This window comes from Aythya ferina (genome assembly GCF_964211825.1).
Source record: "Aythya ferina genome assembly, chromosome: 12".
In the NCBI taxonomy this organism is placed as follows: Eukaryota; Metazoa; Chordata; class Aves; order Anseriformes; family Anatidae; genus Aythya; species Aythya ferina.
Window position 1 is genome coordinate 2667176 of NC_140308.1, and position 12327 is coordinate 2679502.

The following is a 12327-nucleotide window of genomic DNA, read 5'->3' on the forward strand; positions in this document are numbered from 1 at the left end:
TCGCGCTGCAGAGGCCCGAGCTACGTGTAAGGCAAATGGATCCCAGCTCCGTGTCCCATAACAGCCCCAAAAATAGCTCGGCAGAGCTCCGCGAGGCAGCGGGGTGGATCAGAGCAGGGCACGTGGTGGGGATATTCCACTTCTCCCTGCGAAGGGAGCCCGGTTCTGTGTTGTTTTTTTCTCCACCACTTTTCCAGCTGCGGCTGAGGGCAGGGACACAAACGCCACCCTTTGTGGGAGCAGCCCAGGCCTTTTACTGAACGCAGAGCGAGCCCTGCTCGAGAGCTCAGGCACAGCTTGGTGTTTTCAGGGCCTGAGCCATGAAGCCTGGCGCCTCTGCTCTGCCTGGGGCTGCCAAATTTCACAGAATCATAGAATCTCTCCCCCTGGGGCTCCCCACCAACGCGTGGCCTGGCTTCCTGCAGGCAGGCTCCTGCATTTGGCTTTAAAGCCACCTCCAGAGATCAAAGCCATTAAAAGGAGCCCTGGCTTCCATCTCCTCGGGTCCTGGTCACCGGGCTGAATGGGTTTCCACCCCTTCAGCTGCTGTGGGGGCAGTTTGAGGATCTCCAACGCCTCTGCTGGCCCGAGGGGCTGGCTCTGGAGGAGGGGGCATTCAGCAGGACCTACGGTGACCGCAGGGGTTTTGCTCTGTGAGCACTTTGCTTCTTTCCTTTCCTTTTTTTTTTCTATTATTTTTTTCCCTTCTTTATATAGCCTCTGACAGGCCAACAGCATCGATCTGGGAGGCTGGGCTGCTGGATAAATCGTTGAGGAGTGATGTTTGGAAGCGTGTGCTGGGGTTACGAGCTCTACAGCTCTCCCCACCTCCCTTGCTGCAAGGAGGGGGAGATGGGCTCGTCCCTGCTGCTGCTCCAGCAGCCTGCCACGCTCTGTTTTGTTGAGGTAAGTGCCTCATTCTGCAATTTTTATTCCCATTCCTGCGACTGGGAGGAATTAGCCTGACTGGGAGAGTCACTCACCGCTTGCACCAGCTCGCAGCATCCCAGGCGTCCTCTTCTTCCCTCTCCCCAAAACACCGAGCCTCTGCAAAAGCCCTGGCGAGCCGGGGAGTCCGGAAGGGAAACCTGAGCCTCGCCACGGCCCCGGGTCCTTATTTTGTCCTCCCCTGCCCTACAGCAGCCGCTGGCCCCGATCCCTTTGCCCAGCAGTGTGGTGGCGAGGAGCTGGAGCAGCTCTCAGTGGGGCTCCCCGTGCTCCCCTCACCTGGGATTTTGGGGTGTTTATTTGCAGATAGCCCTGGATACCGAGAGGCCGCCCGAGTCCTGAACCCGGGGAGAGAAAAACCATGGGGAGCGGGATGAGCAAGGTACTGGGGGGACTGGGAGGTACTGGGCCCTTCTGCTTTATCGGGGGATGCCACCGTGGTGCCCTAAACACATCCATTTCCACCTTCCCTTTCTCACCCCCCTTAAAGCTTCAAGCACTTAAAGGGAATTCTCCCCACCCTCTTTAAAGCACCGACCCTGTTTTATATCCCAGCGGTGAGCTCGGTGCCTCGGGGTGCCTAAAAAGCAGCAGCTGGCTTTGATGCTCGTCCTGCGGGTGGGAACTCCACGGCATTAAAATCCTTGGGGCTGCCGGGGGTCCCAGGGGGTGTGCAGGGGGAATATTCCTCCCCTGGTCACCTCCTGGACGTATCCGTGCCCGGCTGCAGGGTGCTGTGAATGGGCAAAGGGGGGTTTCAGCTGGTGCTTGGTGCTCAGGGCCGGTGGAGAGGATCAATTTCTGTTTGTGCCCTTAAATAGCTGCTCACGATGTGCCTCGCCTGGTATAAAATTAAACTCTGGGACAGCAGCGCTGCAGCACGCGGGATAAATGTAATTTGTAAACCGTGGCAGAGAGCTGGAGACAAAATCAGCGTACCCAAAGGCACTTACTGCAACATCTCGGCCAGAAAATAACCACAAATAGCCCGTGCTTTTGCCCATCTGTCCCCAGCTGGCGGAGGCAACCTTTGGAACCGTTTGCAGGAAGAGGTTGCCATAGAAAAGCGAACCACAGCCCGCTCCCGGGGTGATGGGGTCCTTGCTGGAGCTGGTTTGGGACGAGCATTTGGGGTTTTGGGCCTCAGGAAGCAAAAATACGGTGTGGCACATGGAGGGCCAGCTCTGTTTCTTGTCCCCTCTGTCTCCTCGCAGGTGGTGACGGGTCTCTACCTGGGGAACATCCGTGGTGAGTGCGCAGCCCCCCGAGCGCCAGCTGCCCCCGGGGCATGGGAAGGGGACACCCGTGGGGTCCCCACAGCCGAGCGATGAGGACCCCACTGGCTGGAAGCCTCCCCTGTGTTTTAAATGGCTTGGCTTGGAAAAGACCTTAAAAATCGTTCAGTTCCAACCCCCAGAGAGGGTTTTGCCAGGACAATATTTACAGCGGGGCTGACACCTGGCTTGGGTTCCATCCCGCTCCAGGGTTAGGGCCATCCTGGGAGCTCTGTGCCACCCATTTTGGGTATTTTTCACCCACGCCTGGCCTCCATGCATCACCCGGGGATGAGAACGATGGCTGTGGGCTGTGGTGAGGGCTCGGGAGTGCCACCTCTCACACCCCTCTCCTGCTTCCAGACTCGGAGGACGCGGCCAGCCTGCGGAGGCACGGGGTGACACACGTCCTCTCCGTGCACACCGGAGCCAAGCCGGTGCTGGAGGTGAGTCTGGGGGCTCGGGGGGGCTGCGTGGCGAGGCCGGGACGCGGTGCCAGCTGGTGCCAAGGGGACGCGTGCCCACCTCCTGCTGCACGGCGAGGGGATGGAGACGCTGCCTTGGCACCGAGCGGTGCCAAATTGCGCCCAGCGCTGGGAGCGGGGGAGCTGAGGACCACGGCTGCTTCCTGGCAGGATTTTGGGGAAAAAAATCCAGCTGGAGGCCGGGGGTGCCCGGCCCCGTGGTGCTGCCGTGGGCAGGGGCCACGAGAGGGCAGCGGTGCCCCGCGCACGGCAGCGCCGGGGCCGCCTCCAGCCCCGGCCGCGCAGGATGGGGATTTTGGGGAACCCCCGGGGCTTGTTGTGCTCCCCCCTGCCCCGGGGCAGCCTGTGCAGCCCGTGGGGACCCCCCTCGATCCTGGGCTCCCACCTCATGCATTCATTTTTGGTGCTGCTGTGCTTCTGGGGTCGGGTTTGGGGCTGAGAAATGAGGATCCCTAAAAGCACAGCGGTGGCAGTCCTGTCCCCGAGGTCCTGGTGGCACCCCTGGGTGCCTCCACCCACTGTGGTCCTGCAGGCAGGGCAGGTGAAAGGGTCTGAGAGGGGAAACTGAGGCAGAGGGGGATGTGGGGTGGGTGTGGGGTGCTCGGCCGGGGCTGTGCGTGTGGGTGAGCTGGTGCACACACGAGGATGAGAGATCTTGGGGGCTTTGTTGCTCTTCTTGGTGTGGATCTGCACAGTGTGCAGCTGGAGCTGAGCTCCGTCCTGGCCCCGAAATCCTACAGCAGGCAACGGGGACGGCTGGGATCCCGCTCTCCTGGGCCCCCACTCTGTTGGGACCACCGAGGGCGAGTGCTGCCCGTCTCTGCCAGGCAGCCCCAGCTCGAAACAACCCCTCGAGGCGTTGGGTAATGGGGAGAGGAGAAGGAAGATGCACCAAACGGGGGGCAGGGGAACGGCCGGCTCGGGGTCGGGCGGTGCAGCTGGAGCTGCTGGGGCTCCGGGCACGGCCAGGCGGGCAGCAAACCGCACGGGCAGCGGGGCTGGAGGAAAGGGGAACAGGAAAAGCATGGTGGGTTGAGCAATGTGTCAATCACGGCCCCCGGCCGGGGACCGCAAACCCCAGCGCTGTTCCCAGGCATGCAGCACGGCTCCCCTCCCCGTGCCGGGATGGATGGGGGGCACCTGGGGGGCCGTGGGGAAAGGGGAAAGCTGCTGGGAGCCCTGGTGGGCTCTGCCTGTGTGGCTTGGCAAAGTGGCTTTCACCAGCACGGTGGCTTTCCTGGTGCGGTGGCTTTCCTCACCTCCTCAGGTGCCGGGAAGCCGCAGCCCGTGGTGGCTCATCCCGTGAAATCTGCTGCCAGCTGCACCACGGCTCCTTTTCTCCTTCCCCTGTGTGCCGGAGAGCCGTGGTTTGCCAGGGGATGAGGAACCCAGCTGGCACGCCACGGGGAAGGGCCGGGCACACGGGTGGCCCCTCGGCTTCATCCCACAGGGGTGAGCGCAGGGAGGGTGTTGGGATGGAGGGGGGATGCTCGGAAAAGCCCCCGCATGCTTCTCCTCACAACGTGGGTCTTTCCAGCCTGGGAATGTCCCCACCATGGCCGTGCCTGTCCCGTTCTACCTTTCTCTCCTTCCCTTTGCTAATTCCCTTGGGTAATCAGCTTTTTTCCAGCCTTCTCCTTTGGCCTGGGCTGGGGGGAAGCGAGGGCGGCCTCGGGTCGCGGCGACACGAGGATGGGGATGGGGCAACCCCTGGCGTGCTGGTGCTCGGCTGTGCCAGCCCCATCTGGCAGGATTCCCACCCGTTTTGCTAAGAAAAATTAAAAAAAAATTAAAAAAAGCAAAACTCAGATGAAAAGGGGCTAATTTTAGCTCAGAACAGGATCAAGGAAGCGACGTTTTCAAGCAAGCTGACCTCCAGCGACGTGCGGCGGGGTGATTTATGGTGTATTAAAAGGGACCAGGAGGAAATAACTCATTGATGAGGGTGACCTCATGAGTGCGTGCTCGCACACGTTGTCCTGCCGGGGCTTAGCAGCCGCCGGAGAGGGGACAGGGACAGGGCTGGGACCTGGGGAGGCTCCAGGGCATCGCTGCAGCACCCTTGGGTGCCTCTGAAATGTGGCTGGGTCCGGCCTGGTTCCTACCTGAAATTACGGGGAAGAGCTGGGGAAATCCTGCCTCTGAAAAATCCTGCCTCTTGAAAATCCCATTTTAAGCGGTTTTACCCCTAGAGGCACCTACTCCAAGCCTCACGTAAAAAAAAGAAAAGAGAAAATGGACGAGGTTGTGGCTCTCCACGGGGTTTTATTGCCCTCACTGCCTTTTCATTGCAGGACATGACCTACCTCTGCATCTCGGCCTCGGATTCATCCAGCCAGAACCTGTAAGTCCCCGGCACCCCCTTTGCCTCCCAGGGTGGCGTTTTGGGAGCTGTTGGTCAATAAAAGCCCAAATTCTGCACTGTGTGTGCTTGGGTCGGTCACACTGCCAGCATTTTGCTGGTGCTCAGCCTGGTGAAAGCCACAGCTCGTTCTCAGGCACTGAGTGGTGTGTGTAGGGGCTGAATCTGAGTCTCAGAGTGTTCACAGTACAGTTAATTTTCCATCAAAAATCAGAATTATTTTGTTAGGTGGGGCTTGAAATTGGAGCATGCTTCGCTGGCGTGGAAAGGCAACGATTCGTATCAATTACACAGTGACTTGTGTCGCTCTCCCAGGTATTTTCCTTGGGAGAGAAATGAAATTTTGATTAAAATGAGTATTTCCCCCATCCAACACATAACTCCTTTAAGGATGATCTCAAGAAGCGGAGACGCTGGGGCCGTGCTGGCTGCAGGCACTGCGTGCTGCCCGCTTGGGGCAACGGGCACCTGAGAACCACCCGCTGCAACCAGAAAACGGGCGATTTGGGGGATTTTTTCTTACCAACCCAACCCTAAAAGGCCAAAAGGTCCCCGTGCCGTGGCCCCGTTCGTGGAGGTGCTGCTTTCCCAGTGCCGCGTGCAGGATTCTGCTTGCTCACGCTGCCGCTGAGCAGAAAGAGAAGCTTTACAAGAAAGCCCTGCCTCAGCAAGAACACGGGGGCTGGGGTTATTTTATTTTATTTTTTTTATTTTTTTCCCCTCTCCTCGCTTCACATTTGCGGCGTGTCTCCTGAAAGGGGACGAGGCCAGGGGCCGGAAGGAAGGCTTATTCAGGGAACTATTTTCTGCTCCTCGCTTTGCGCCGGGGGTTTCACAACCCCGGGGAGCCTGGCGGCCTGCGGGGCAGCTGCTCGTGACTCGGGGCTCGGCCTTCCCAGTCCCGTGGGCTGTGGGACCAGTGGGAGCTCTCAGCTGGGGGACCAGTTTGGGAAGAGCCGCCCCCCCCCCCAGGAGAGGGTGGTGAGGGTGGGAGGGGGTGGCTGAGTGCGGGGAGGGTGTGCCCAGCACCAGGCGGGTCCCAGCCAAGGGATGAAGAGGAGGACTGGGATTTGGGGCTGTGTGGGTTGAGCAGGCGGTGCTGGCACGCCCTGGCTGCTCTGTGAGGATGAATAGGATGAGGAGAACCCCCCAGGGACACGCTTTGGGCCAAGAAAAGCCCCCCAGGAGGTGCTTCACTGCCTGCGGGGGTGCAGGGGGAGGCGCATCCATAGCCCACAGCGAGCGGTGGATTTGACACCTCCCTCCAGGGCCGAGAAATTAAACATTTTTCTTCTAACCACAGCTTCAGAGAATCCCCCGGGTCTCCTCCTGCTGGGTCTCGGGCAGCAGAAACCCCTGCTATTTTTGGGTATGTCCTGGGTTGGCTTCTTAGAAGGCACCCGAGCCCTGCGCTTCCAGGGAAGGGCCGCGAGCATCCCCGGCGGGCAGGCAGAAGGCAGGGGGGGAGTTTTTGGGTGGGTTCTGCCTTGCTCCGAGGGGGTCTCAGGAGGATGCCACGGGGGCGAGAGGCGAGCCTCTGAGCTTCTGAGAAAGCAGGAAGGCTGCGTGGGCGCTGCCCCGGCCCCGTCACGCGGAGGCAGCAGAGGAAGTCCAGGACCCAGCACCCACGACGGGGCTGACCGGGACCCCGGGGCTTGGTGCGAGCAGGATTTGTTGCAGATTTGTGTCAGGAGCCCAACCAGCAGCTCCGTGGGCTCTGTCCGAGGTGCTCTCTGTCCTCAGAGACAGAGAATTGCACCCGCCTCTAATTCATCCGTGTATAAAGAGTGATTTTAACCCGTTTTCCATCTCTGGGTCTTTCAGGAATGCAGGTTTCAGGAACGCGCCTCTCCCCTGCAGGGTGGTTTTAGTGCTGGGGTGTGCGTCCCATGGGTGCCAAGGGGGGGACTTGGCCCTGCAGGCAGAGCCACCAGGTCCTCCCCGGGCTGGCTGAGCTGCTGGCATCACCCTGCTCCATCCCAGTGCCTCGGGAAGCAGGAAATCCCCCCAAAAAAGCCTCTCAGGCCTTTTCCTTCCTGGCTGCTGAAGTCCGGTCCCTTCCTCTGGCGGGGGAACCCTGCTGTGGCTCCCACCCTGCGCCGGCCCCAGGGAAATCCTGGGGAGGACTGTGGCTGCTGCTGGCCTCACTCTGCTGCCTCTCTCCCCGCAGGATGCAGCATTTCAAGGAGTGCATCAAGTTCATCCACGAGTGCCGGCTCCACGGGGGAGGCTGCCTCGTCCACTGGTGAGAGCCTCCAAACGGCCTCGAGGCCCCGCTTTTGGGGGAAAAGGGTCTCTGCCGGGGGAGGTGCAGGAGGGAGGGAGGGTCCCCGGTGCTCGCGGGGGCTGCGCAAGGGTTGTGGGGCCGGGAGGTTGGGGGGTGGGATCCCAAAAAGCATCCTGGGTGTGGAGCATCGCTCGTGGTGGGGAGGGAAAGGAGATGAGGAACGGTGTAAGGGCAATGCTGGGGACGGTCCGTGCCCCAAAATCTCCATCCAGAGAGATGGGCAGGGCAGGGGACACGGGGATGTGGCCTGCCTGGGGCCACCAGATGCCCCGGGCACCTCCAGTGCCACCATGCCCGTGCGCCTCCATCCCCTACCCACAGCCGGGCAAGCATCCCCGGCCCTGCGAGGAGCCACCCCATGGGCATCCCTCATCGTGGGGCTTCCGTGGTGGTGGGGACACCTCCTCCTGACACCTCTCCACCGCCCCTGGCAGCCTGGCCGGGGTCTCGCGCAGCACCACGGTGCTGGTGGCTTACCTGATGACGGTGACCGAGCTGGGCTGGGAGCGCTGCCTGGCCGCCACCAGGGCCGCCCGCTCCTACGCCAGCCCCAACCCTGGCTTCCAGCAGCAGCTGCGGGACTACGAGAGCACCCTGCTGGACGAGGTGGGGTCCCCCTCGCTCCAGCCTCGTGCCAAAGGCCGGGCTCCGCAGCTGGAGCTCCCCTCGTGTGCTTTGCAAATAACCGCGGCTGCTTTGCCTGCGTGCTATTTATTACCTGCGGGGTTTGTTTTTGCATGCATGCAAAATGAAAAAGCGCCCAGGCATTATGTGAGCGTGCTGGAAGAAGCTGCTGAAAGCCCCGGTGCTCTTGTTTTATTCAGGGTTTTGCTAGGGCACGGTGGAGGTGGCGCTGAGCTGGCACCTGGGGTGCACACGGCAGGGGGCAGGAGATGGGGGGAGGCTCCTGCAAGCCTTGGGGTGCCTTGGGCGTCCTGGGATGGGGCTGGGCACCCTCTGACAGCCTGCCCCCTGCTTTCCGAAGCAGCTGAGAGATGGAGACGTCAAAGGGATGGTTAAAAAGTTCTCTCTCCTACCCCAAACGAAGCACATCATCGGGATTTAGCGCAGCAGCACCCTACAGGGTGGCAAAACCCCAATGTCCCCATTTGCTGCAGCCCAGGGCCACCACACGAGGACGAGGAGCGTCTGGAGGGGATTTCTCTCCCCTCCTCCCAGGCCGGACAGCATGTGACAGTGGCCCAAGTGTCAGCCCCTTCCTGGCGCTATCACATGAGGGACGTGGCCCTGCGGGGCTGTCACCGCCTTGCAAAAAAACGCCCCGTGGAAGGGGGGAGAGTGGTCCAGGGCATTGCAAAACCCCCGGTGCTGGAGATTCCCTGCAGGGCTTCCCCCGGCCGGGCCAACGATCCCCAACCCTGCCCTGGCCACGTCCCAGTGCCCGCTGTGACACGGGGCTCGCCGTGCCCCCGGGGGCTCCTCCTGGCCACTTATTCCTCCTGCCCACCAGCTTTTGGGTGGCCTCAGCAAACACCCCTTGCCCTTCCCCTCCCCTTAGAGGTCACGTTTTCTTCGGGTTTGTTTTTTTTTTTGACTTGAAGTTTTGCTGCGGGCTTTGCAAACGCTTCCTGGGAAGCACCGGCGGCTGCGTCAGGCTGCGCGTTGGTGAGACGCAGGGTTTAAAAAATGGCATTTGCCTTGCAAGGGCTGCCTGTTTTTTTATTTTATCTTATTTTTTTTTGAAAAAATGGTTTCATCTGGGGTGGCCGAGGCTGGGCACTCTCGCACTGCCCAGCCCCAGCTGGGTTTCAGCAAAGGGAAGCGCCAGGATTTTAGCGGTGTGGATAGGAGAGAGGGCACAGAGCTGTCCCCCTGCCCCAGGGTGTCCCCAGGTGCTCGTGGGCCACCATGGGGCTGCCTCCCAGCTGGGCTGGGTGCTCCTGGCCCCGAGCAGGGTGGGTTTGGGGTTTGTGGTCGGTGCTGGATGGGTGCTGAAAGCCAGCACCTGGTGGATGCGTGCCCCTCACCGCTGTGCCACAGGCACCAAGGCACCACGCTATCCCCGTGGGCACCCAGCGGCTGTCCCGGTGGTTGTAGGGCGGGCAGGCAGCTCCAGGCACTGGCCAGGAGGAGGAGGAATCCAGTCCGGCCTCTGGGATATCCGCCCTGGGAAGCACTGAGGCTCCCAGCCACTGTTTTTTAGCAAGGAAATTGTCGCTGGCCCCCACCCCGAGCAGCACCGGGGCTTCCTGCCCCCGGCACGCAGCTGCCGGTGAGTCCCGCCGGCGGGGTGAGTGGATTTGGGAACTCCAGGCATTCCCACTGGAAATCCCCCTGCCCGAGCTGATTTTCCCCAGCTGTAGGAGTGGCGAAGCCACCGGGGTTGCTCTCAGGCTTTCTCCTGTCTTTCCCCTGATCCCAGGAAGCCGGAGCTGTTTGGGGGGCACCTCGTCTGGAGGCACCGAGGCCGGGGCACGTGGGAGCTGCCAGCCCCCAAAAACAAGGATGTTTTAACAGCCCCCTGAAGCTGACGCCTGTCCCAGTGCTCCCAGCTATTGAATGCCGGCCCTGCTGGCGGCACCCATGGGTGCTGCCGGGGGCCGGACACTCCACCCTTTTCCCCCTGCAGCTTTCCCATCCCTGGCCGCTCGCTCCATGCGCTTTGCAGAGCGTTTCGCACCGCTGGGCACAAACCAGCCCTCTCTGGCCGCTCCTCCCCGTGCGCCCTGCTGGCTGGGTGCCTGCTGGCCGGGTCCCCGCTCCTTTGCCATGCCCTGAAGCCGTTCCCAGGCACGGGGCGGCAGGCACAGCGGCTCCAGCTGAGCTGCCCTCCCCTGCCCACGCTTCTGGGCAGGGATCCCGCAGCTCCGTGCCGCGGCGGTGTCGGGAAGCCTCTCCACGGGGCCATCTCCTGCTCCGAAGCCGCCTCCGGATCTCCGCCGGGTGCCAGCTGGCCCCAAGCCACCTGGACGCCAGCGCAGCCTCTGCGGGGACGGGAGAAGGGCTGAGATGAGCAAAGCGCTCTGCAAACAGCCCTGCTCAGCCTGCAAGAGCCGACCTGCCCGCGGCGTTTGGGGCCGCGAGGCCAGCCTGTCCCAGCAGGGAGAAAGCGTGGGGACGCTTTGCTTCTGGTAACTCAGCCCCGCAAGGAGCTGAGCAGCTTCCTGGCAAGGGAAAGTGAATGAAGCTGCTGGAGGCTGCACCACGGGGGGAAAAAACGGGGCTGCTGCCAGCTCTGTGGGTCTGGGGTGCTCCGAGGGGCTGGCTGGTGTTCCCGTAGGGTTGGCTGTAGGGGTCGCATGTTTCATGTGATGCGTGGACGCTGCATGGTGTGGCTGCTCCTGCCAAACAGGGACTGGGTCTGTGGCCACCCCGTGTCCTGGTTGGGATGCCCTGCCTTGATTTAGGGCTTTGCACCACACCGGGGGGGGTCCGGCACAGCCCCTGGTGACCCTGACCCCTCACCTGGCTCTGTCCCAGCAGTACCGCGCCTGGATCCGCCGGGACTACGGCAGGAACCCCTTCAAGGACCAGGAGGAGCTGCAGCGCCTGCTGGCCCTACAAGAGCAGGGGGAGCACAGGGAGAGCTCCTGGGCTGCCCCCCTGACACCCACCCCTCCGCTGCCCCCCAGCCGAAGCCGACGGATGAGCAGCTGAGCTCAAACATCGGCCCTGGGGCTGGCAAAATTCGGTATCCACCTTTCCAGACACTCCTTTTGGGGCTCGCAGCGCCACGGTGAGCCCAGCTGGAGGGCTGGAGCCGGGGGGGAGCAGGACTTGCAGCCCCCCCTTTGGCTGCTGGCTCCGTCCTGAGGGATTGGTGGCATCGCCCCGAGCTGAACCCATGGGGATAGGGAGAACTGCATCGGGCTCCGTGCTGGAAAAGCATTCACATTTCCAAAATGTGGGCTCCCTGCCTGCTTTTGCCAGGGGAGCAGCCCCACGGGGGGGCCGTGCGGGGCTGGAGCTGCTCCACTTGGCCTCGTGTCCACCGGTCCCAATGCACAGGAGGAATAAATCATTCCCAAACCAAACTGTTCCCGTTCACCCTGAATTAATCCCTTTCCAGGGTCCTTTTCGCCCCAAGAGGACCCGGTCCTTTATTTGCTGTGGATTTCCAGCCGTCCCCCCATCCATCCATTGACACAGATGCTCTGTGTCCCAGCAGCCCTAAACACTGGATTTTATTTTTTTTTCTATAATTCCTTTGCTCAGCTTCTTAAAAAATCGGTTCTGTGAAAAAAAAAAAAAAAGAAAAAGAAAAAAAGAAAAAAAAAGCGTTTCAAATATTTCCGGGAATTCCCTTAATGACAAATTCTGGGTACTGGAGTCTCCAAGGGTGACAACGTCGGGGACAACTTGCCAAGCTCGTCCGAAAAGGGAGGCTGATTAAAGCCAGGGATGGATCGACACGGCCGCTGCGCCCTGATTTCCATTTTCTCCATGAAAACCACCAGAAAAAAATTCCAAATTTTGAAGAGCTGCTGCTCAGCCATAGCACGCGGGGTCCTGGGAGAAGAATTATGATTTTTTTCCCTATTTTTTCACGTCGAGGACAGGGCTCCTTTGCTGCCTGGTGCCCTAGAGCTGCCATGGTTTGTAGGGGGGGGCAGGTGGGGAGCTGAGCAGACCTTGCAGGTATCGCCTCCAGCACCTCAGCTGTCATTTTAGGAAGCAGAAAAATGGAACCGGGGCGCAGGAAAACGAGAAGAAAGCCGCTTTCTGGTGTCAATAGGAAGTCATCGGAGATGTGAGATAAGCAGAGATTAGAGGTGCAGGAGGTGAGATAACCTCCCAGCCGGCGCTGCGTGCGGCCGCTCCAGCACCCGCCCCGTGAGTCCCACCCACCCCAAAAACACCCCGGGACCCCAGCATTTCCCCCAAAATCGCCCCGAGCTTTGGGAACCGCGGGGGAAACCCCATTAACTGCAGCAGGGCTGTCCCGGCGGGGGGGGGGTATCGCATCTCCTGCACCCGGGCCGTGCCACGACCACCAACCCCCAGCTGACC

The 12327-nt window shown here is 61.2% G+C and overlaps 1 protein-coding gene across 2 annotated transcripts; it reads left to right on the forward strand.

Annotated features, from left to right (window-relative positions):
- The first annotated feature begins 713 nt into the window (after nt 1–713).
- On the forward strand, nt 714–11789 carry LOC311443209 (dual specificity protein phosphatase 22-A-like). Of its 2 annotated transcripts, XM_084533233.1 has the most exons (8): nt 714–906; nt 1255–1330; nt 2163–2196; nt 2586–2668; nt 5002–5051; nt 7240–7314; nt 7791–7962; nt 10801–11789. In XM_084533233.1, exons 2-8 carry the CDS (start codon nt 1310–1312, stop codon nt 10972–10974), a joined length of 609 nt encoding a protein of 202 aa, XP_084389359.1. In that variant the 5' UTR covers nt 714–906; nt 1255–1309; the 3' UTR covers nt 10975–11789. The 2 variants fall into 2 exon arrangements, with proteins under 2 accessions (XP_084389359.1, XP_084389358.1); XM_084533232.1 differs by lacking the exons at nt 714–906; nt 10801–11789 and having other exon boundaries at nt 1221–1330; nt 7791–8961.
- Nucleotides 11790–12327: the final 538 nt, after the last annotated feature.

What these genes read in the sequence shown, in the direction of transcription:
- LOC311443209 (XM_084533232.1), top strand. Translation starts at nt 1,310, where the DNA reads ATGGGGAGCGGGATGAGCAAG. An exon ending in GATTCATCCAGCCAGAACCT is followed by an intron (nt 5,052 to 7,239) that starts GTAAGTCCCCGG and finishes CTCTCCCCGCAG; the next exon opens with GATGCAGCATTTCAAGGAGT. An exon ending in GGAGGCTGCCTCGTCCACTG is followed by an intron (nt 7,315 to 7,790) that starts GTGAGAGCCTCC and finishes CGCCCCTGGCAG; the next exon opens with CCTGGCCGGGGTCTCGCGCA.